Source organism: Sphaeramia orbicularis, unplaced genomic scaffold (assembly GCF_902148855.1).
Source record: "Sphaeramia orbicularis unplaced genomic scaffold, fSphaOr1.1, whole genome shotgun sequence".
Taxonomy (NCBI): Eukaryota; Metazoa; Chordata; class Actinopteri; order Kurtiformes; family Apogonidae; genus Sphaeramia; species Sphaeramia orbicularis.
In genome coordinates, this window is record NW_021941627.1 from 42501 (window position 1) to 68888 (window position 26388).

At 46.9% G+C, this 26388-nt stretch overlaps 1 protein-coding gene across 4 annotated transcripts in view; it reads right to left on the reverse strand.

The window, feature by feature from the left end:
- Positions 1-22873, reverse strand: part of LOC115416585 (kelch-like protein 25) — a 36326-nt gene extending 13453 nt beyond the window's left edge. For 2 of the 4 annotated variants that reach the window (XR_003935007.1, XM_030130401.1), the window contains exons 1-6: positions 10853-11034; positions 9650-9755; positions 3283-3528; positions 3006-3095; positions 2623-2786; positions 1498-1645 (exon numbers count right to left, since the gene is read on the reverse strand). Coding sequence is in view for 3 of the 4 variants with exons in the window: in XM_030130401.1 (XP_029986261.1) it covers positions 1498-1645; positions 2623-2786; positions 3006-3095; positions 3283-3528; positions 9650-9755; positions 10853-11034 (936 nt within the window). In the remaining variant the exon portion in view is untranslated. Of the gene's footprint in view, positions 1-1497; positions 1646-2622; positions 2787-3005; positions 3096-3282; positions 3529-9649; positions 9756-10852; positions 11085-22738 lie in introns of those variants that run through there. The other 2 variants (XM_030130402.1, XM_030130403.1) reach the window with 2 other exon arrangements.
- Positions 22874-26388: the final 3515 nt, after the last annotated feature.

A 26388-nucleotide genomic window follows, 5' to 3' on the forward strand; every position in this document is an offset into this window, starting at 1 on the left:
ACATGGACTCAGACCCACATGGACCCACATGGACTCAGACCTACATGGACTCACATGGACCCGGACACAGACTCACATGGACCCACATGGACCCAGACCCAAATGGACTCATACCCACATGGACTTGGACACACATGGAGTCGGACCCACATGGACCCACATGGACTCAGACCCACATGGACTCACATGGACCCAGACCCACATGGACCCAGACCCAAATGGACTCATACCCACATGGACTCAGACACACATGGACTCGGACCCACATGGACTCGGACCCACATGGACTCGGACACATATGGACTCGGACTCACATGGACTCGGACTCACATGGACTCAGACCCACATGGACTCAGACCCACATGGACTCAGACCCACATGGACTCAGACCCAGGGTGATGTGATCTCACATCAGTTAAATAACTGCATCATAACTGAGAAAATACTGAAATAAAACTCCAAACTTTTGTGTCTTTTCCAGTGAAAACAGTTCAATCAGTTTAAAAAAATGTGAATAACTTGAAACTTCTTCAAAATAAATAAATGGGAATTTCAACTGTTATTGTGAGAAGATGGTCTGTGATGCAAACACTTTCATACAATTGGACTTTAGTACAGAACACAGACAAACGTGTTTACAGATTATTATTATTATTATTATTATTATTATTATTATTATTATTATTATTATTATTATTATGGTATTGGACTGGTCTGATGTGTAGAAGACTGAACTGGTCTGAACTAAAGTGATTCAACCCCCTTCATGTCTTTTTATTTTTCATTTCACACATTCATTCAGGGCCCAGATCAGATCCTCTGGGGGGCCAGTTTTGGCCCACAGGCCTCATGTTTGACCCCCCTGGTCCTGCAGTGGACCTGATGACCAGGGAAGCTAAGGGCTAAGTTAAAGGCTAAGATAAGAGTTAAGCTAAAGGTGGAGCTAAGGGTTAAGCTAAAGGCTGAGCTAAAGCTTAAGCTAAAGGCAGGGCTAAGTGCTAAATTAAAGGCTAAGCTAATGGTTAAGTTAAAGGCCAAACTAAAGCTGAGATAAGGGCTAAAATAAAGGCTAAGCTAAGGGTTAAGCTAAAGGCTGAGCTAAGGGTTAAGCTAAGGGTTAAGTTAAAGGCTGAGCTACAGGCTGAGCTAAGGGCTAAATTAAAGGCTAAGATAAGGGTTAAGCTAAGGGCTGAGCTAAGAGTTAAGCTAAAGACTGAGCTGCAGGTTAAGCTAAAGGCTGAGCTAAGGGTTAAGCTAAAGACTGAGCTAAGGGTTAAGCTAAGGGCTGCGCTAAGGACAATGTCATAATCATCTCTGATGTTACTGCGTGTCCTGGTCCTGGTCCTGGACACACCACTTCCCTTCTGAAACCCCCTTCCAGACCTGGTGTCCTGGATCCAAAGACAGACCCCGGGGTCAGTTAAAGGGTCCTGTTTTGTGTGGGCAGTTATTCCAGTGTGTAGCAGCTAAAGCTAGCACATGCCCTTTGGTGTTTACCTGGTAGATCTTGTCACACATGAAGGTCTGTCCTCCCAGGATCAGCAGCGTGTGTCCTGCTTTACGTGGTCGTGCACACGGACTGGTCACCACGCCGTCATTCTGGTGGATCTTCTTCTTACACTGCATGGCCTCCTCTACTATGGATCTGCACACAAACAGGAGGGCACGCTAGGGAACGTTAGGGCACATTAGGGCACGTTAGGGCACGTTAGGGTGCATTAGGGTATGTTGGGGCGCATTAGGGTACATTAAGGCACATTATGGCATGGTAGAGCATATTAGGGCACATTAGGGTACATTAGGGCACATTAGAGCATGGTAGGGCACGTTAGGGAGTGGTAGGGCACATTAAGGCACATTAGGGTACGTTACGGCACATTAGGGCACGGTAGGGTGCGGTAGGGCACATTAGGGTACATTAGGGCACATTAGGGCACATTGCGGCACGTTAGGGAGCGGTAGGGCACGTTAGGGCACATCAGGGCACATTAGGGCATGTTGGGGGACATTAGGGCATGTTAGGGCATGTTAGGGCACGTTTGGGAACATTTCACAGGTCAGGACACATTTGGGCTTCCTCTCCTTCCTCAGCCTCTTTCTCCATCCACAGATAGGACAGCTCACACATGGACACGCCCACAGATCTGGGCGGGTGGGCTTTTGGAAGCGGTTGGATGCTAATCAGGATGACCGGCGGCACAGACGGAACATGTTAGGCCCGCACGCCGGACGAGCAGGAAACAGCAGAACATAGAAAATAGAGCGTGGTTGGCACACGCCGAACAACAGCCGCTGTCTTCAGGAAACAGTCGATCCTGGACTAAAACTGGACTGTGGGCGATGATTCAGAGGTTTTCACAACCTGAACCAGGGCCAAAGACCAGGAGGACCATGTTATCCAGGCCAAAGACCAGGAGGACCACCTTATCCAGGCCAAAAAACAGGGGGACCACCTGATCCAGGCCAAAGACCAGGAGGACCACCTGATCCAGGCCAAAAACCAGGAGGACCACCTGATCCAGGCCAAAGACCAGGAGGACCACCTTATCTAGGCCACGACCTAGGCCGTACCTGTTCCTCCTGTATGAACCCTGTATTTAAAGTCATGTGATCCGACCGTACCTGTTCCTCTTGTCGGCCATAACCAGCTCCTCACAGGCCACGCCCTCCAGCAGACACTCGGACGGCAGCAGAGCCAATCGGATGCCCCTCAACAGCTCCGGCAGATGATGGCGCCGCCCCTCCAGGTCGTAACGCACCCAGCGCATCACTGAGTTAAACACCACCTGCACAGGTCACATGATCACTGAGTTAAACACCACCTGCACAGGTCACGTGATCAACACCTGCTCTTCTACCATGAACACAGGCTGCCTCTGCACATGCTGAGGACCATTCTATCCACTACAGATCTATGCTGAGGATGATTCTATCCACTACAGATCTGTTCTGATCCAGGTCAGACGGAGGACAAAGTGAACAGACTTAAAGCAGATGGTCCTCACCTGTTCGTCTTCTATCTCCAGCTCGTCACTGAGGATCAGTTCCAATAGTTTGTCTTTGGACAGACTGTAGAAGTCCTCAGACTGTCGCACCTAAACAACAAAACAACACATGGAATTATTCTGAACACTGACGTCCACATTCAGCCTGTGTCCACACTCATGTGTCCTCTGTACATTCACCTGAACATCTGACAGGTTTGGGTTGGGTCAGTGTGTAGTTGTTGTCGTTATTGTTTTGCGTACTGTCTCAGTGTGTAGTTGTGGTTGTTGTGCGTACCGTCTCGTAGTGCAGCAGACACATCCTCCAGGACAGCTCATACAGTCGTTTACACTGGTGTGCGTCTGATAATAACATCATTCCCAGACAGTTGGAGGAGTGCAGGTTCTTTTCCAGGAACTCTGCTGCTGCGTCTCTGATGTCGTGGAACTGCAGCATGTCTCCAGCCTCCAACAGAGACTCAGCATTCTCCTCATTTATGATGAGACGAGAAGAGTAGGCAAAGTCCAGAAGCAGCTCCAACACCTGGAACACACATATACATATATATAAACATACACACACACACACACACACACATATATATATATATATATATATATATATAAAGAGTAGGCAAAGTCCAGAAGCAGCTCCAACACCTGGAACACACATACATATATACAAACATATATACACACACACACACACACATATACATATATATATATATATATATATATATATATATATATATATATATATATATATACACATATATATATATATATATATATATATATATATATATATATATATATATATATATATACATAAAGAGTAGGCAAAGTCCAGAAGCAGCTCCAACACCTGGAACACACATATACAAACATATATACACATATATATACATAAAGAGTAGGCAAAGTCCTGAATCAGCTCCAACACCTGGAACACACATATAAAAATATATAAACATATATATACATAAAGAGTAGGCAAAGTGCAGAGGCAGCTCCAACACCTGCAACAAAAATATATACAAACATATGTACAAACATATATACATATATAAACATAAAGAGTAGGCAAAGTCCAGAAGCAGCTCCAACACCTGCAACAAAAATATATACAAACATATGTACAGACATATATACATATATATACATAAAGAGTAGGCAAAGTCCAGCAGGAGCTCCAACACCTGGAACACACATATACACACATATATACACACATATAAACATAAAGAGTAGGCGAAGTCCAGCAGCAACACCAGCAACAAAAAGATATACAAACATATATATATACATATACACACATATAGGCGAAGTCCAGAAGGAGCTCCAACACCTGGAAAAAAAAACACACACACATATATATACACGCAAACATATATACACATATAAAGGCGAAGTCCAGCAGGAGCTCCAACACCTGCAACACACATATATACAAACATATATACACACATATATATGCACATATACACACACAGAAAGGCGAAGTCCAGGAGGAGCTCCAACACCTGCAACAAATATACACATACAGCACAGGCCAAAAGTTTGGACACACCTTCTCATTCTTTGCATTTTCTTTATTTTCATGACTATTTACATTGCAGATTCTCACTGAAGGCATCAAAACTATGAATGAACACATGTGGAATTATGTACTTAACAAAAAAGTGTGAAATAACTGAAAACATATCTTATATTCTAGTTTCTTCAAAGTAGCCACCCTTAGCTCTGATGACTGCTTTGCACATTCTTGGCATTCTCTTGATGAGCTTCCAGAGGTAGTCACCTGAAATGGTTTTCACTTCACAGGTGTGCCTTGTCAGGGTTACTTAGTGGAATTTCTTGCCTTATTGATGGGGTTGGGACCATCAGTTGTGTTGTGCAGAAGTCAGGTTGATGCACAGCTGACAGCCCTATTGGACAACTGTTAGAATGCATATTATGGCGAGAACCAATCAGCTAAGTAAAGACAAACGAGTGGCCATCATTACTTTAAGAAATGAAGGTCAGTCAGTCCGGAAAATTGCAAAAACTTTGAACGTGTCCCCAAGTGCAGTCGCAAAAACCATCAAACGCTCCAACAAAACTGGCTCACGTGAGGACCGCCCCAGGAAAGGAAGACCAAGAGTCACCTCTGATGCTGAAGATAAGTTCATCTGAGTCACCAGCCTCAGAAATCGCAAATTAACAGCAGCTCAGATTAGAGACCAGATGAATACCACACAGAGCTCTAGCAGCAGACACATCTCTACAACAACTGTTAAGAGGAGACTGCGCAAATCAGGCCTTCATGGTCAAACAGCTGCTAGGAAACCACTGCTAAGGAGAGGCAACAAACAGAAGAGATTTATTTGGGCCAAGAAACACAAGAAATGGACATTAGACCAGTGGAAATCTGTGCTTTGGTCTGATGAGTCCAAATTTGAGATCTTTGGATCCAACCGCCGTGTCTTTGTGAGACGCAAAAAAGGTGAACGGATGGATGCTACATGCCTGGTTCCCTCCGTGAAGCATGGGGGAGGAGGTGTGATGGTGTGGGGGTGCTTTGCTGGTGACACTGTTGGGGATTTATTCAAGATTGAAGGCAACCACAGCATCCTGAAGTGACATGCCATTCCATCCGGTTTGCATTTAGTTGGACCATCATTTATGTTTCAACAGGACAATGACCCCAAACACACCTCCAGGCTGTGTGAGGGATATTTGACCAAGAAGGAGAGTGGTGGAGTGCTGCGCCAGATGACCTGGCCTCCACAGTCACCGGACCTGAACCCGATCGAGATGGTTTGGGGTGAGCTGGACCGCAGAGTGAAGACAAAAGGGCCAACAAGTGCAAAGCATCTCTGGGAACTTCTTCAAGACTGTTGGGAAACCATGTCAGGTGATTACCTCTTGAAGCTCATCAAGAGAATGCCAAGAGTGTGCAAAGCAGTCATCAGAGCTAAGGGTGGCTACTTTGAAGAGACTAGAATATAAGATATGTTTTCAGTTATTTCACACTTTTTTGTTAAGTACATAATTCCACATGTGTTCATTCATAGTTTTGATGCCTTCAGTGAGAATCTACAATGTAAATAGTTATGAAAATAAAGAAAATGTGAAGAATGAGAAGGTGTGTCCAAACTTTTGGCCTGTACTGTATATATGCACACATATACACATATATGTACACACATATAGGCAAAGTTCAGAAGGAGCTCCAACACCTGCAGCAAACATATACACATATATTTATATATACACACACATATATACACACACACTGGGTTTGGTTGGTGTATGTTCAGTTCAACAGGAAAAAAACAAATAAACTGAGAAAACAAGCCTGAAAAACTGACAAATAAATGTCATGAATTAGATACAAATTAAAACTATCTATGAATATATAGAAAGTGTCCTTTCCACCTTAAGTCCTTATGCAGTCTCCTTTCCACCTTAAATCACATCAGCCCAGTCCTAACTTCACTTCACTGACTTCCTGTGTGTTCTAGAATTAATTTTAACATGTTATTGATCTCTTTTAAAGCATAATGGACCCTCACTACATAATGGGCATGTTAGTCACTTCTGAGCCAGCACACAGCCTTAGATCCTTGGGGGGGGGGGCAGAGGTCTCTTGGCTGTTCTAAAGTCCAGGTTTAAAGGTCCCATATTATGCAAATCTGACTTTGTGAAAGTTTTCTTACAGTAGTGTGTGTTGCAGTAGCCTCATTATGAGGTTGGAATTTGAAAACTGTCTGTTTCCTCCTGCCTTGCTACACCACAGTTTGTGAAAATGCCTGCTCAAACGGCCGAGTTTGAGTTGGGTCCGCTTATGATCAAATAAGCGGATTTAACTCCTCCCCCTGACTGTGCCCCCACCCTGCATGAAAAGGTGAGCCCCGCCCTGGCAAAGTACCTCTTGGACAACAAACATGGCGAAGGCGAGACACGCAAGTTGTGGTGTTGTTGGCTGCACACACCAACACCAAAGTTTATTTTTGCTCCCCACTTCCGAGCCTCTCCGAAAAAAGTGGCTGGATTCTATCTTTGATGGTCATGCACCAAACAACATTCCCAAACGCTTGTATGTGTGTGCCCGGCATTTCACGGACGAGTGTTTTTCGAACATGGGCCCATACAGCTCCGGCTTAGCACAAAGACTCCGAATCAAGAAGGACGTAGTACCAATGCTTCGAGACCCAAGTACAAGTGTGGGAGATGTAAGTTCTGATCATTTTTTTGTATCTTTACTGCATAACCCTACATTACGGATAAGCTGGTGGTTGTTGATGTGTACGTCTAACGTTAGCATGGCAGCTAACATAGCTCGGATACTGCTGCTAACGTTTGCGTCCCCGTTAACACAAACGTCCTGCTGCAGCCGCAGAGTCGGGACTTCATCAGGAGCCTCTCCTTCTGGGTCAAACTCTGGGTCGAACTGGTATGGCTGAACTACTGTGTCCCGATGAGCCATGGCTTCACAGTCAACATTAGCGCGTAGTACCGCTAGCGTAAGCCGCGTCCTCTCCCAGAGAGGGGAGGGGGAGTGGGCGTGGACAGATGCGTTCATTTGCATACCCGGAAGCAGGCCCAGAAACAGCCTGTTCTGAGGAGGGCTGGGAGAGGGACTTTTTTGACCACTGAAACTCCGAACAAAGGATGATTTTGGGGCGAACAAACTTAAATACTATGTTTTTGGGCTTCTGAGACCTATATGACGTGACTGAAAAATAGCATAATATGGGACCTTTAAATCTAAAGGTGACCAGGCCTTTTCCATCTGCCACGCGCCCCCCCCACTTTGGAACAGCACTGCCCCAGGACATAAGGCTGTGGAATCAGTGTCATCTTTGAGGCCACTTCGTAAAACTCATTTTCATACCCTTGTCTTCATGTGATGTCTCTCTTTTGAATGTTTTAAATGTTGAATATTTGATTTGACTGTTTTGGTTTTTCATTTATATTGACGTACATGATGCTGTCCTTCATTTCACATTTGACTCCAGGGTCATTCCACCTCAATTCAACAGGTTTAGAAAAAAAATCCTGCTCGACCATCTTGGATTTGCTTCAAATTTTTACCATGTGAAGTTCAACCATGAAAACTAGCCCAGCCAAAATTTCAGACCTATATATCAAATGTATCCAAAGAAAAAAATTCTTGAAGGTCCCCCTCCTCCTTGCCGTTTTTGGTGCATTTCGCGATCGTCTTAAAATGCAGCAAAGTTTAAAGTGCAATATCTCAGTAAGTTTTCTAGCTAAATGCATGAAATTTTCAGTAAAGGAAGACTACCACATATAGATTGCATATGTCTATTCTCAATAACATTGTTTTTATTGGGACTGTGGTATGACCTTGTGAAATGTGGAAAATAAACTTGAAACTTTTACGAACCCCTATATTTATTGACCAATTAAACACAAACCAAATATGATATATTGCAAATCATTACACATCCTTTTACATAAGTATAAGGATGTAATCAGATCAGCATTTATTAATGGGTATGATCCTTTTTTGTTGTTGTTTTGTCATAATAAAATCGCAAAATAACATTTTTTATTAATTTTCACTTTCAAATACCACAGGTATGACAAGGAGTACCAACCAAAAGAACTTATTTTCTGAAAGACCATCACATATGCTTAGAAAATGTAAAATTTCATGATGGTTCTAGGATTCTAACCTACAAAAAATATTTTTGAAATATCAACACATTATGGAATTTCGCGATTGTGTTTCATGCCAGTTTCTTTTCAAACCACAACAAATATGATTCTTATTTTGCATATCTCATGTATTGTAAACCACTTATTGTTCATCAATTAACAGTGAGCTGATGATGTCACCAATACATGTATCTACTGAATGAGTTTGGTTTTCTTGGAATTTTGGTTGGCATCAGATTAGATCAGCTGCCTCGTTCAGGAGATTTCTCTGACATCATCATTGACTATATAACTCTGATTGCTCTGACATTTTATTCAGTTCAATCAAAACAGCCCTGCCTGTTGGACACTAAAGCAGTGATGGCGTTTTCAGCAGTCTTAGTTCCATGCACTATTGGAGATCTTCTGGGTCTCGAAGACCAATGTCACAAGTTGGATTATGTACACAAACTTAAAGTGTGAGTATATACACGATTTCTGGGAGGGGGTAATTCTTTTTTTTCTAGTTATGGTAACATTGCAATATTTTGTCATGATATTCACATATAATTCCAAATTATTTTACACAGTCCCATGAAACTGAGCAAGGTTGAAGAACTCACAGCTGAAGATCAGGAACTTCTGAAAAACAGATGTGAATTCCAACAAATATCGTCTGAAACAACCATATGTTTGCTTTGTTTGTCACTTTGTTTTGTGTTCCTTTTCGGCTGTTTTTTTGTTGCTTTTGTTTGTTTTTTGGTCCTTTTTGGCTGTTTTCTGGTCCTTTTTTGGCTGTGTTTTTTGTTCTTTTTGGTAGTTTTTTTTTTCCTTTTTGGTTATTTTTTGTTACTTTTTGGCCATTTTTTGGTCCTTTTGGGTTGTTTTTTGGTCCTTTTTGGTGTCCCTGTGCGTTCAGATGTGCATGTCTTGGGGCTCAGAGGCAGTTGGACGAGGCCACACCTGCTCAGTGTTACAGCATACACTAGTCTGTCATCTGTTAGCGACCGTCTTACCTCTGGATGTATACTGTCTCTGAAGTTGACGTCGTGGTCCATACTCTCTCGTAGGCCTCCGCTGAACATGGCCTCAAAGTATCGGCTGCAGGCGGCCAACACCGCCCTGTCACACACAAACACACACACACACACACACCACACACACACACACCACACACACACACACACAAACACACACACAACACACACACAGTAGTTCCATTAGTGTTCACTGGTCACAGTTTGTTCTGATCCATCACATTCAAATCAATTCAAAACATTGTGACCAGTCCAGTTGCATTTAACATTTAACTACTATTGTAAACACACTTTGGATGAACTTGCAGTGTGCTGGTAACACTACACAGTGCAAATGAAACCAACCATATAAACTGTATTTTATACTATGTGTATGTGCATGTACAGTATATATGGTTTATTTATGGTAAATGTATAACTTTAGTGTGAGAAGATGCTCTGAAATACTGCATTTTTCACATCAGATGTGTCCCACTTAAATGTCCCCATGTACACTTTATTCTACACTAGTTTAATTTCATTCAGTCTTGTGTCTTGTTGATGTTTTTGTGTTGTGTCCTCATTGGGCTGTGGTCATATGTGGTACCGGTACCGGTTCGGTGTTGCCTCATTGGGCTGTGGTCATATGTGGTACCGGTACCAGTTCGGTGTTGCCTCATTGGGCTGTGGTCATATGTAGTAACGGTACCGGTTCGGTGTTGCCTCATTGGGCTGTGGTCATATGTGGTACCGGTACCGGTTCGGTGTTGCCTCATTGGGCTGTGGTCATATGTGGTACCGGTTCGGTGTTGCCTCATTGGGCCGTGGTCATATGTGGTACCGGTTCGGTGTTGCCTCATTGGGCTGTGGTCATATGTGGTACCGGTACTGGTTCGGTGTTGCCTCATTGGGCTGTGGTCATATGTGGTAATGGTACCGGTTCGGTGTTGCCTCATTGGGCTGTGGTCATATGTGGTAATGGTACCGGTTCGGTGTTGCCTCATTGGGCTGTGGTCATATGTGGTAATGGTACCGGTTCGGTGTTGCCTCATTGGGCTGTGGTCATATGTGGTACCGGTACCGGTTCGGTGTTGCCTCATTGGGCTGTGGTCATATGTGGTACTGGTACCGGTTCAGTGTTGCCTCATTGGGCTGTGGTCATATGTGGTACCGGTTCGGTGTGGGTGGGGGTGCTGCGTTTACCTGTGGCAGGGGAAGGAGCGGTCTCCAGCCCACAGGGTGACGTCGGTGAACATGCACTGTTTCCTCATGGTGTTCAGGTGGGTCAGGACACTGTCCGGATGGGAGGCCTTGTGGAACAGTGAGATGTTCATGGAACCTGTGCTGGTGCGGGACTTGCGATTCTCATGAACGGTCACCGACATGGCGGCTCGGTTTGGCACCTCCAGTCACTCACTTGGGACGATCTCTCCAACTGTTCAACGACAACAACACAAACAACAGGGTCCTTCAGTGTCCTTGAGGAACCAGGGGTCATCAAAGACTAGAACCACAGCAGTCCAATGCTGAGTTTCCACTGCGTGTGGAAACGGCTGGAGCTCCGCTTCCTTTCAGCTGTTCCCGTGTTTCAGCCATTTCCGCGTTGTGTTTTTTTCATCCGTATAATATCATATGGATGAGCTGCTGCTGTCAGGCGGTGGCGCGAGCCTTCACTTCCCACAATGCACATTGTGACAAAATTCCTCAGATGCTCAGTTCCCTCCTGGCTCTGTCTGTAAACACATGGTTTGTTTGTGATGGATGGAACTAAGAAACTGTTCAGCATGATGAAGAGATTCAGCTGAGGAATGACAGACAGACGAACGGACCAATGAGACTGAGGACAAACTGAGGATGGACAGATGTGAGGACAAACTGAGGATGGACAGATGTGAGGACAAACTGAGGATGGAAAGATCTGAGGACAAACTGAGGATGGACAGATCTGAGGACAAACTGAGGATGGACAGATCTGAGGACAAACTGAGGATGGACAGATCTGAGGACAAACTGGGGATGAAAGTGTGCAGCAGCTTTAACAGTCATGTGATCCCCACTAACCCTAACCCTAACCCTAACCCTGACCCTGACTCCTCAGACCCCCGTGGCCTCTCTGGGCTGGATGACCCCACATGTGTACTTATTCAGTAGTTGTTTGTGGTGGTAGTTTCATTCTTATCACAGTCAGACTGTTACAGTTCATTCACAGAGTGGACACTGTGGTTTAGTCAGACTGTACTGACCACGGTCCAGTGTACGACTAAACAAACACACAACAGTCCAGTGTATGACTGTAAACAAACACACAACAGTCCAGTGTACAACTGTAAACAAACACACAACAGTCCAGTGTACGACTGTAGACAAACACACAACAGTCCAGTGTACAACTGTAAACAAACACACAACAGTCCAGTGTACGACTGTAAACAAACACACAACAGTCCAGTGTACGACTGTAGACAAACACACAACAGTCCAGTGTATGACTGTAAACACACACAACAGTCCAGTGTATGACTGTAAACACACACAACAGTCCAGTGTATGACTGTAAACACACACAACAGTCCAGTGTACGACTGTAAACAAACACACAACAGCAGGTCGACACCTTTAAAGGGAAACAACACAAGACACAAGTGGAACTGAGCAGCACTGAGGACTGGACTGGACTAAACTGGACTGGACTGAACTGGACTGAAGTGGACTGGACTGAACTGGACTAAAGCGGACTGGACTGAAGCGGACTGAACTGGACTGAAGCGGACTGGACTGAAGCAGACTGAACTGAACTGGACTGAAGCGGACTGTAGTGGACTGGACTGAACTGGACTGAAGCGGACTGGACTGAACTGGACTGGACTGAAGCGGACTGGACTGGAGCAGACTGGACTGGACTGAAGTGGACTGAACTGGACTGAACTTCAGTGGACTGAACTGAACTGAACTGGACTGGACTGGACTAGACCGGACTGGACTGAAGTGGCCTGAACTGAACTGGACTGGACTCGATTCAACTGAACTGAACTGGACTGGACTAAACTGAACTGGACTAAAGTGGACTGGACTGAACTGGACTGGACTGAAACAGCCTGGACTGGACTGGACCGGACTGGACTGAAGTGGACTGAACTAGACTGAACTGGACTGGACCAGACTGGACTGGACTGAACTGGACTGGACTGAAATGGACTGGACTGGACCGGACTGGACTGAAACAGACTGGACTGGACCGGACTGAACTGAACTGGACTGGACTGAAACAGACTGGACTGGACTGGACCGGACTGGACTGAAGTGGACTGAACTGGACTGGACCAGACTGGACTGGACTGAAGTGGACTGGACCGGACTGGACTGAAACAGACTGGACTGGACCGGACTGGACTGAACTGGAGGACATGTTTCCAGAGCAGATTAAAGGGAAATTGCTGCTTCAACACAAACCTTCCTTTTGTTTGTCCGTCTGTGTGCATTAGTCTAAATCTGCTGACATGGTGTTATAGAAAAGAGCAGTGTGTGTGTGTGTGTGTGTGTGTGTGTGTGTGTGTGTGTGTGTGTGTGTGTAGATGCTGCTGGTGTTAAATGAACAATAAAGGATGACATGAGGGCAAACACACACACCTTCAGATATAAAATACACACACAAACAGTGAGAGGTTACGTATATAAACCTGTTATAAACCTGTTTCATATGTAAACCTGTTACGTATATAAACCTGTTTCATATATAAACCTGTTACGTATATAAACCTGTTATAAACCTGTTTCATATATAAACGTGTTACGTATATAAACCTGTTATAAACCTGTTTCATATATAAACCTGTTATAAACGTGTTTCATATATAAACCTGTTTCATATATAAACCTGTTTCATATATAAACCTGTTACATATATAAACCTGTTTCGTATATAAACCTGTTTCATATATAAACCTGTTACGTATATAAACCTGTTTCATATATAAACCTGTTACGTATATAAACCTGTTATAAACCTGTTTCATATATAAACCTGTTTCATATATAAACCTGTTACGTATATAAACCTGTTTCGTATATAAACCTGTTTCATATATAAACCTGTTACGTATATAAACCTGTTTCATATATAAACCTGTTACGTATATAAACCTGTTATAAACCTGTTTCATATATAAACCTGTTATAAACCTGTTTCATATATAAACCTGTTACGTATATAAACCTGTTTTAAACCTGTTTCATATATAAACCTGTTTCGTATATAAACCTGTTATAAACCTGTTTCATATATAAACCTGTTACGTATATAAACCTGTTTCATATATAAACCTGTTACGTATATAAACCTGTTTCATATATAAACCTGTTATGTATATAAACCTGTTATAAACCTGTTTCATATATAAACCTGTTTCGTATATAAACCTGTTATAAACCTGTTTCATATATAAACCTGTTACGTATATAAACCTGTTTCATATATAAACCTGTTACGTATATAAACCTGTTACGTATATAAACCTGTTTCATATATAAACCTGTTACGTATATAAACCTGTTATAAACCTGTTTCATATATAAACCTGTTACGTATATAAACCTGTTATAAACCTGTTTCATATATAAACCTGTTACGTATATAAACCTGTTATAAGCCTGTTTCATATATAAACCTGTTATAAACCTGTTTCATATATAAACCTGTTATGAACCTGTTTCATATATAAACCTGTTACGTATATAAACCTGTTATAAACCTGTTTCATATATAAACTTGTTACGTATATAAACCTGTTTCATATATAAACCTGTTTCGTATATAAACCTGTTTCATATATAAACCTGTTATAAACCTGTTTCATATATAAACCTGTTACGTAAATAAACCTGTTATAAACCTGTTTCATATATAAACTTGTTACGTATATAAACCTGTTTCATATATAAACCTGTTTCGTATATAAACCTGTTTCATATATAAACCTGTTATAAACCTGTTTCATATATAAACCTGTTACGTATATAAACCTGTTTCGTATATAAACCTGTTTCATATATAAACCTGTTACGTATATAAACCTGTTTCATATATAAACCTGTTACGTATATAAACCTGTTATAAACCTGTTATGTACATAAACCTGTTACGTATATAAACCTGTTTCGTATATAAACCTGTTATAAACCTGTTTCTTATATAAACCTGTTTCGTATATAAACCTGTTACGTATATAAACCTGTTATAAACCTGTTTCGTACATAAACCTGTTACGTATATAAACCTGTTATAAACCTGTTTCGTATATAAACCTGTTTCATATATAAACCTGTTTCATATATAAACCTGTTACGTATATAAACCTGTTATAAACCTGTTACGTATATAAACCTGTTATGTATATAAACTTGTTACGAATATAAACCTGTTAAGTATATGTGTGTAGTTTTATGTGTAGAATTGGCCCATGTTTGATTGCATCCTACTCTCTGTGCTGTATTTCAGGTGTATTTTCCTTACAGATAACACTACTGTTGTATATGGTAAAAGTATGTAACAGTAGTGTATATGTGTAGTGTGTTCTCCTGAATGTGGTCCCTGGACTAACAGGAATGTGGCCCCTGGACTAACAGGAATGTGGCCCCTGGACTAACCTGAATATGGCCCCTGGACTAACAGGAATGTGGCCCCTGGACTAACAGGAATATGGCCCCTGGACTAACAGGAATGTGGCCCCTGGACTAACAGGAATATGGCCCCTGGACTAACAGGAATGTGGCCCCTGGACTAACCTGAATGTGGCCCCTGGACTAAAAGGAATATGGCCCCTGGACTAACAGGAATGTGGCCCCTGGACTAACAGGAATGTGGCCCCTGGACTAACAGGAATGTGGCCCCTGGACTAACAGGAATATGGCCCCTGGACTAACAGGAATGTGGCCCCTGGACTAACAGGAATATGGCCCCTGGACTAACAGGAATGTGGCCCCTGGACTAACAGGAATGTGGCCCCTGGACTAACAGGAATGTGGCCCCTGGACTAACAGGAATATGGCCCCTGGACTAACAGGAATGTGGCCCCTGGACTAACAGGAATGTGGCCCCTGGACTAACAGGAATGTGGCCCCTGGACTAACCTGAATATGGCCCCTGGACTAACAGGAATATGGCCCCTGGACTAACCGGAATGTGGCCCCTGGACTAACAGGAATGTGGCCCCTGGACTAACCTGAATGTGGCCCCTGGACTAACAGGAATGTGGCCCCTGGACTAACCTGAATGTGGCCCCTGGACTAACAGGAATGTGGCCCCTGGACTAACCTGAATATGGCCCCTGGACTAACCTGAATATGGCCCCTGGACTAACAGGAATGTGGCCCCTGGACTAACCTGAATGTGGCCCCTGGACTAATAGGAATGTGGCCCCTGGACTAACAGGAATGTGGCCCCTGGACTAACAGGAATGTGGCCCCTGGACTAACAGGAATATGGCCCTGGACTAACAGGAATGTGGCCCCTGGACTAACAGGAATATGGCCCCTGGACTAACAGGAATGTGGCCCCTGGACTAACAGGAATATGGCCCCTGGACTAACAGGAATGTGGCCCCTGGACTAACAGGAATGTGGCCCCTGGACTAACCTGAATATGGCCCCTGGACTAACAGGAATGTGGCCCCTGGACTAACAGGAATGTGGCCCCTGGACTAACCTGAATATGGCCCCTGGACTAACAGGAATGTGGCCCCTGGACTAACAGGAATGTGGCCCCTGGACTAACAGGAATGTGGCCCCTGGACTTACAGGAATGTGGCCCCTGGACTTACAGGAATGTGGCCCCTGGACTAACAGGAATGTGGCCCCTGGACTAACCTGAATATGGCCCCTGGACTAACAGGAATATGGCCCCTGGACTAACAGGAATGTGGCCCCTGGACTAACCTGAATGTGGCCCCTGGACTAACAGGAATGTGGCCCCTGGACTAACCTGAATGTGGCCCCTGGACTAACAGGAATGTGGCCCCTGGACTAACCTGAATATGGCCCCTGGACTAACAGGAATATGGCCCCTGGACTAACAGGAATGTGGCCCCTGGACTAACCTGAATGTGGCCCCTGGACTAACAGGAATGTGGCCCCTGGACTAACAGGAATGTGGCCCCTGGACTAACCTGAATGTGGCCCCTGGACTAACAGGAATGTGGCCCCTGGACTAACCTGAATATGGCCCCTGGACTAACAGGAATGTGGCCCCTGGACTAACCTGAATATGGCCCCTGGACTAACAGGAATATGGCCCCTGGACTAACAGGAATGTGGCCCCTGGACTAACCTGAATATGGCCCCTGGACTAACAGGAATGTGGCCCCTGGACTAACAGGAATATGGCCCCTGGACTAACAGGAATGTGGCCCCTGGACTAACAGGAATGTGGCCCCTGGACTAATAGGAATGTGGCCCCTGGACTAACAGGAATGTGGCCCCTGGACTAACAGGAATGTGGCCCCTGGACTAACAGGAATGTGGCCCCTGGACTAACAGGAATATGGCCCTGGACTAACAGGAATGTGGCCCCTGGACTAACAGGAATATGGCCCCTGGACTAACAGGAATATGGCCCCTGGACTAACAGGAATGTGGCCCCTGGACTTACAGGAATGTGGCCCCTGGACTAACAGGAATGTGGCCCCTGGACTAACCTGAATATGGCCCCTGGACTAACAGGAATATGGCCCCTGGACTAACCGGAATGTGGCCCCTGGACTAACAGGAATGTGGCCCCTGGACTAACCTGAATGTGGCCCCTGGACTAACAGGAATGTGGCCCCTGGACTAACCTGAATGTGGCCCCTGGACTAACAGGAATGTGGCCCCTGGACTAACCTGAATATGGCCCCTGGACTAACCTGAATATGGCCCCTGGACTAACAGGAATGTGGCCCCTGGACTAACCTGAATGTGGCCCCTGGACTAATAGGAATGTGGCCCCTGGACTAACAGGAATGTGGCCCCTGGACTAACAGGAATATGGCCCTGGACTAACAGGAATGTGGCCCCTGGACTAACAGGAATATGGCCCCTGGACTAACAGGAATGTGGCCCCTGGACTAACAGGAATATGGCCCCTGGACTAACAGGAATGTGGCCCCTGGACTAACAGGAATGTGGCCCCTGGACTAACCTGAATATGGCCCCTGGACTAACAGGAATGTGGCCCCTGGACTAACAGGAATGTGGCCCCTGGACTAACCTGAATATGGCCCCTGGACTAACAGGAATGTGGCCCCTGGACTAACAGGAATGTGGCCCCTGGACTAACAGGAATATGGCCCCTGGACTTACAGGAATGTGGCCCCTGGACTAACAGGAATGTGGCCCCTGGACTAACCTGAATATGGCCCCTGGACTAACAGGAATATGGCCCCTGGACTAACAGGAATGTGGCCCCTGGACTAACCTGAATGTGGCCCCTGGACTAACAGGAATGTGGCCCCTGGACTAACCTGAATGTGGCCCCTGGACTAACAGGAATGTGGCCCCTGGACTAACCTGAATATGGCCCCTGGACTAACAGGAATATGGCCCCTGGACTAACAGGAATGTGGCCCCTGGACTAACCTGAATGTGGCCCCTGGACTAACAGGAATGTGGCCCCTGGACTAACCTGAATGTGGCCCCTGGACTAACAGGAATGTGGCCCCTGGACTAACCTGAATATGGCCCCTGGACTAACAGGAATGTGGCCCCTGGACTAACCTGAATATGGCCCCTGGACTAACAGGAATATGGCCCCTGGACTAACAGGAATGTGGCCCCTGGACTAACAGGAATATGGCCCCTGGACTAACAGGAATGTGGCCCCTGGACTAACAGGAATATGGCCCCTGGACTAACAGGAATGTGGCCCCTGGACTAACAGGAATGTGGCCCCTGGACTAACCTGAATATGGCCCCTGGACTAACAGGAATGTGGCCCCTGGACTAACAGGAATGTGGCCCCTGGACTAACCTGAATGTGGCCCCTGGACTAATAGGAATGTGGCCCCTGGACTAACAGGAATGTGGCCCCTGGACTAACAGGAATATGGCCCTGGACTAACAGGGATGTGGCCCCTGGACTAACAGGAATATGGCCCCTGGACTAACAGGAATGTGGCCCCTGGACTAACAGGAATATGGCCCCTGGACTAACAGGAATGTGGCCCCTGGACTTACAGGAATGTGGCCCCTGGACTAACAGGAATGTGGCCCCTGGACTAACCTGAATATGGCCCCTGGACTAACAGGAATATGGCCCCTGGACTAACAGGAATGTGGCCCCTGGACTAACCTGAATGTGGCCCCTGGACTAACAGGAATGTGGCCCCTGGACTAACCTGAATGTGGCCCCTGGACTAACAGGAATGTGGCCCCTGGACTAACCTGAATATGGCCCCTGGACTAACAGGAATATGGCCCCTGGACTAACCTGAATGTGGCCCCTGGACTAACAGGAATGTGGCCTCTGGACTAACCTGAATATGGCCCCTGGACTAACCTGAATATGGCCCCTGGACTAACAGGAATGTGGCCCCTGGACTAACCTGAATATGGCCCCTGGACTAACAGGAATATGGCCCCTGGACTAACAGGAATGTGGCCCCTGGACTAACAGGAATGTGGCCCCTGGACTAACAGGAATGTGGCCTCTGGACTAACCTGAATATGGCCCCTGGACTAACAGGAATATGGCCCCTGGACTAACAGGAATGTGGCCCCTGGACTAACAGGAATGTGGCCCCTGGACTAACAGGAATGTGGCCTCTGGACTAACCTGAATATGGCCCCTGGACTAACAGGAATATGGCCCCTGGACTAACAGGAATGTGGCCCCTGGACTAACAGGAATGTGGCCCCTGGACTAACAGGAATGTGGCCCCTGGACTAACAGGAATGTGGCCCCTGGACTAACAGGAATATGGCCCCTGGACTAACAGGAATGTGGCCCCTGGACTAACCTGAATATGGCCCCTGGACTAACAGGAATGTGGCCCCTGGACTAACCTGAATATGGCCCCTGGACTAACAGGAATATGGCCCCTGGAGTAACAGGAATGTGGCCCCTGGACTAACAGGAATGTGGCCCCTGGACTAACCTGAATGTGGCCCCTGGACTAACAGGAATATGGCCCCTGGACTAACAGGAATGTGGCCCCTGGACTAACAGGAATGTGGCCTCTGGACTAACCTGAATATGGCCCCTGGACTAACAGGAATATGGCCCCTGGACTAACAGGAATGTGGCCCCTGGACTAACCTGAATATGGCCCCTGGACTAACAGGAATGTGGCCCCTGGACTAACCTGAATATGGCCCCTGGACTAACAGGAATATGGCCCCTGGAGTAACAGGAATGTGGCCCCTGGACTAACAGGAATGTGGCCCCTGGACTAACCTGAATGTGGCCCCTGGACTAATAGGAAGGTGGCCCCTGGACTAACAGGAATGTGGCCCCTGGACTAACAGGAATATGGCCCTGGACTAACAGGGATGTGGCCCCTGGACTAACAGGAATATGACCCCTGGACTAACAGGAATGTGGCCCCTGGACTAACAGGAATATGGCCCCTGGACTAACAGGAATGTGGCCCCTGGACTTACAGGAATGTGGCCCCTGGACTAACAGGAATGTGGCCCCTGGACTAACCTGAATATGGCCCCTGGACTAACAGGAATATGGCCCCTGGACTAACAGGAATGTGGCCCCTGGAGTAACCTGAATGTGGCCCCTGGACTAACAGGAATGTGGCCCCTGGACTAACCTGAATGTGGCCCCTGGACTAACAGGAATGTGGCCCCTGGACTAACCTGAATATGGCCCCTGGACTAACAGGAATATGGCCCCTGGACTAACCTGAATGTGGCCCCTGGACTAACAGGAATGTGGCCTCTGGACTAACCTGAATATGGCCCCTGGACTAACAGGAATGTGGCCCCTGGACTAACCTGAATATGGCCCCTGGACTAACAGGAATATGGCCCCTGGACTAACAGGAATGTGGCCCCTGGACTAACAGGAATGTGGCCCCTGGACTAACAGGAATGTGGCCTCTGGACTAACCTGAATATGGCCCCTGGACTAACAGGAATATGGCCCCTGGACTAACCGGAATGTGGCCCCTGGACTAACAGGAATGTGGCCCCTGGACTAACAGGAATGTGGCCCCTGGACTAACAGGAATATGGCCCCTGGACTAACAGGAATGTGGCCCCTGGACTAACCTGAATATGGCCCCTGGACTAACAGGAATGTGGCCCCTGGACTAACCTGAATATGGCCCCTGGACTAACAGGAATATGGCCCCTGGAGTAACAGGAATGTGGCCCCTGGACTAACAGGAATGTGGCCCCTGGACTAACCTGAATGTGGCCCCTGGACTAACAGGAATATGGCCCCTGGACTAACAGGAATGTGGCCCCTGGACTAACAGGAATGTGGCCCCTGGACTAACAGGAATGTGGCCTCTGGACTAACCTGAATATGGCCCCTGGACTAACAGGAATGTGGCCCCTGGACTAACCTGAATATGGCCCCTGGACTAACAGGAATATGGCCCCTGGAGTAACAGGAATGTGGCCCCTGGACTAACAGGAATGTGGCCCCTGGACTAACCTGAATGTGGCCCCTGGACTAACAGGAATGTGGCCCCTGGACTAACCTGAATATGGCCCCTGGACTAACAGGAATATGGCCCCTGGACTAACCTGAATATGGCCCCTGGACTAACAGGAATGTGGCCCCTGGACTAACCTGAATATGGCCCCTGGACTAACAGGAATGTGGCCCCTGGACTAACCTGAATATGGCCCCTGGACTAACAGGAATATGGCCCCTGGAGTAACAGGAATGTGGCCCCTGGACTAACAGGAATGTGGCCCCTGGACTAACCTGAATGTGGCCCCTGGACTAACAGGAATATGGCCCCTGGACTAACAGGAATGTGGCCCCTGGACTAACAGGAATGTGGCCCCTGGACTAACAGGAATGTGGCCTCTGGACTAACCTGAATATGGCCCCTGGACTAACAGGAATATGGCCCCTGGACTAACAGGAATGTGGCCCCTGGACTAACAGGAATGTGGCCCCTGGACTAAAAGGAATATGGCCCCTGGACTAACAGGAATGTGGCCCCTGGACTAACCTGAATATGGCCCCTGGACTAACAGGAATGTGGCCCCTGGACTAACCTGAATATGGCCCCTGGACTAACAGGAATATGGCCCCTGGAGTAACAGGAATGTGGCCCCTGGACTAACAGGAATGTGGCCCCTGGACTAACCTGAATGTGGCCCCTGGACTAACAGGAATGTGGCCCCTGGACTAACCTGAATATGGCCCCTGGACTAACAGGAATATGGCCCCTGGACTAACAGGAATATGGCCCCTGGACTAACAGGAATGTGGCCCCTGGACTAACAGGAATATGGCCCCTGGACTAACAGGAATGTGGCCCCTGGACTAACAGGAATGTGGCCCCTGGACTAACCTGAATGTGGCCCCTGGACTAACAGGAATGTGGCCCCTGGACTAACCTGAATATGGCCCCTGGACTAACAGGAATATGGCCCCTGGACTAACAGGAATGTGGCCCCTGGACTAACCTGAATGTGGCCCCTGGACTAACAGGAATGTGGCCCCTGAACTCAAACTACTTCTCCTTAAAGGGTCTAACTCCTCCTTAAAGGTGCTATGCTAACTCTGCTCTGCTCTAACTTCACCACAGACCCGCACACACACTCCTCCACCACCTCCTCCACCACCTCCACCTCCAGCCGCCCTGAAGCTCCAGCCCTTCCCCATGAACACAGGGTTTCCACCGGCCTCTCATGAACACAGTGTGGGACCCAGAGCGGATGTAAGCAGATGTAAGCAGATGTAAACAGATGTGTGCAGGTGTGTGGTGTTCAGAAGGGGCTGAAGCTAAATAAAAGAACAGCCTGAACTTCAACCACTGATTCCACACAAACAGCGCGTGAGTGAACAGCTCTGGAGCTAATGATGCTAATGCTAATGCTGGAGCTAACGGCCCCGGCACAGCTCCAAACACAGACCGGACTCACCTCACATGGACCGGGCTGTCCGGCACTGACAGCCGCCCAGGGTTCGGCAGTGGTTTCCAGGAATGTCCCGGTGGAATGTCCCGGTGAGTCCGGCTCGGCTCGGCTCGGTCCGAACCCTCCGCTCCTCTGAGTCTGACTGGATCCACTGCCCTGGCTCCAACAGCCAATGGGAGCACGGCGCAGCGTGATTGACGTTTCTCTAACCAATGACGGCGCTCTCACAGCCTTAAGGCGGGATTTCAGGTCCATACCGAACAGCACTGCCATCTCCTTCAGCCAATCCGCGGTGTGTGTTTTATGCAACGTCACAGTCATGACCAATGAAATGCGCTCTGTGGAAGTAGGCGTATTTTACTGGAGACACCAGAGCCAATCAGATGAGAGCAGGAGCTGGAAACGATGGCGGCAGCAAAACAATGGCACGTTGACACTTGATAGAAGCTGAGTGAAAAAAAACTATGTCCATTTTTGGACACATATGCAAATGAATGTGATTTAAACACAGAGCACACAAACACCTTTAAAGAAGAACAACTGTCAACATCAAACTATCAACAAACTGTTCAAGGAATATTTATTTAATGATGAGAAGAAAACTGACTTTAACCCTTTGACGTCCACATGTGGACCCAGACCTGGACTGACCCTCCAGAGGGGTCTACATGGTCTGGAGTCCAGACCACATGGGTCCAGTCTGTTCTACAGAGTCTAGAGTCCAGACCACATGGGTCCAGTCTGTTCTACAGGGTCTAGAGTCCAGACCACATGGGTCCAGTCTGTTCTACAGGGTCTAGAGTCCAGACCACATGGGTCCAGACCACATGGGTCCAGTCTGTTCAACAGAGTCTAGAGTCCAGACCACATGAGTCCAGACCACATGGGTCCAGTCTGTTCTACAGAGTCTAGAGTCCAGACCATATGGGTCCAGACCACATGGGTCCAGTCTGTTCTACAAGGTCTACAGTCCAGACCACATGAGTCCAGACCCTCAGACCACATGGGTCCAGTCTGTTCTACAGGGTCTACAGTCCAGACCACATGGGTCCAGTCCGTCCACACCCTCAGACCACATGGGTCCACATGGGTCCAGTCCGTCCAGACCCTCAGACCACATGGGTCCAGTCTGTCCAGACCCTCAGACCACATGGGTCCAGTCTGTCCAGACCCTCAGACTGTCATGTTTCATGCAGACCAGGTGAAACCAGTAGCTGGTCTCAAACAGAAGCTTTTCTTGGGCACATCCAGGGTGGAACAGACACAGCGGTCAGTGTCTGAATGTGAATGTCCTCTTCGTGTCCAGGCGGTCAGTGTGTGAATGTGAATGTCCTCTTCGTGTCCAGGCGGTCAGTGTGTGAATGTGAATGTCCTCTTCGTGTCCAGGCGGTCAGTGTCTGAATGTGAATGTCCTCTTCGTGTCCAGGCGGTCAGTGTGTGAATGTGAATGTCCTCTTCGTGTCCAGGCGGTCAGTGTCTGAATGTGAATGTCCTCTTCGTGTCCAGGCGGTCAGTGTGTGAATGTGAATGTCCTCTTCCTGTCCAGGCGGTCAGTGTGTGAATGTGAATGTCCTCTTCATGTCCAGGCGGTCAGTGTGTGAATGTGAATGTCCTCTTCGTGTCCAGGCGGTCAGTATCTGAATGTCCTCTTCGTGTCCAGGCGGTCAGTATCTGAATGTCCTCTTCGTGTCCAGGCGGTCAGTGTGTGAATGTGAATGTCCTCTTCGTGTCCAGGCGGTCAGTGTGTGAATGTGAATGTCCTCTTCGTGTCCAGGCGGTCAGTGTGTGAATGTGAATGTCCTCTTTGTGTCCAGGCGGTCAGTATCTGAATGTCCTCTTTGTGTCCAGGCGGTCAGTATCTGAATGTGAATGTCCTCTTTGTGTCCAGGCGGTCAGTATCTGAATGTCCTCTTCGTGTCCAGGCGGTCAGTATCTGAATGTCCTCTTCGTGTCCAGGCGGTCAGTATCTGAATGTCCTCTTTGTGTCCAGGCGGTCAGTATCTGAATGTCCTCTTCGTGTCCAGGCGGTCAGTATCTGAATGTCCTCTTCGTGTCCAGGCGGTCAGTATCTGAATGTCCTCTTCGTGTCCAGGCGGTCAGTATCTGAATGTTCTCTTCGTGTCCAGGCGGTCAGTGTGTGAATGTGAATGTCCTCTTCGTGTCCAGGCGGTCAGTGTGTGAATGTGAATGTCCTCTTCGTGTCCAGGCGGTCAGTGTGTGAATGTGAATGTCCTCTTTGTGTCCAGGCGGTCAGTATCTGAATGTCCTCTTTGTGTCCAGGCGGTCAGTATCTGAATGTGAATGTCCTCTTTGTGTCCAGGCGGTCAGTATCTGAATGTCCTCTTCGTGTCCAGGCGGTCAGTATCTGAATGTCCTCTTCGTGTCCAGGCGGTCAGTATCTGAATGTCCTCTTTGTGTCCAGGCGGTCAGTATCTGAATGTCCTCTTCGTGTCCAGGCGGTCAGTATCTGAATGTCCTCTTCGTGTCCAGGCGGTCAGTATCTGAATGTCCTCTTCGTGTCCAGGCTTTTTCAGGGCCTCTTCGGAGCTGTTCCATGCATGTGTTTGTGTAAATACCAGGTCAGTCCATGTCTCAGCTGATGCTCCTGTGTCTGTGGAAGGCCTTGTCACTGTCAGAAGGGTTTCACAGCCTGTATGAACTTCATACAGAGGAAAAGTGTGTACAAAGTTCACATTTAGTATAGTATGGATGAAGAGTGACACAACAGGAATATAGGTCAAAAGAAATGACTCGTATAGATCCACAACTTCCCCCTTTGATCACATCCACATGTGATCACCATCAGTCAGTCACAAAGCAGAACTTTCTCCAAAGTCACCAGACGCTGCCCAGTTCAGCAAACACGTACACAGGATCTGTTTAGAACACAAGAATCTGACATAAAACATGAATCCTACTAACATCACTTGGCATGAGTCACTTCCATTGTTAACTGATGATCCAAAACCCTCCATTAGGCTCTTTTACCCAAATCACATAATAAATCCAAACTTTGCACATCTTCTGATCTCAAAAGTATGAAGCCTGAAAACCCACGTGCAGTTCTTAGTGCCATGTCACAACTATGTGTAATAGTTGGAAAGTTATTAGTGTGGGAAAGACCACCTCGTCACGCTGCTGCACCCAACCACCCAACCATCAGCCACATCCTGTTAAGGAGCCCCTTAACGGGCACCCTTAGATCAGACCAGATTATGTGTGATTATAAACATATGTAAATGGATTAACTTTCAATACCTCAAATATATTTAAAAAACTTCTAGTCTCTCGTTAACAGATTCCAAATGGACATAAAGAACTAAAAGGAGTGAACTGAAATCTTGAGGCCGATTCTCCGCAGTCATGTTGTCTCCACTTTCTTGGTGACAGGTAGAATTCTTCATCCCTTTATGTCCACGAGGCGATCCAGAGAGACAGCAGAGGTCTACAGACAAACCAAACAGACAAACAGCAGCATACATGCCATTTCTCATCATGTAAATCTAAAATATTCAAAACCATCGTAACAGTACTCCCCCGTTTTCCATTCTGCTGCTCCTGGGGGTTCTGGGTCGGGTGGCGGTGGACGGGACTCATCAGCCGATGCCAGTGCGTTTGTGTCCCCATCAGTCACATGTAGAGTATCAGGTGGTGCG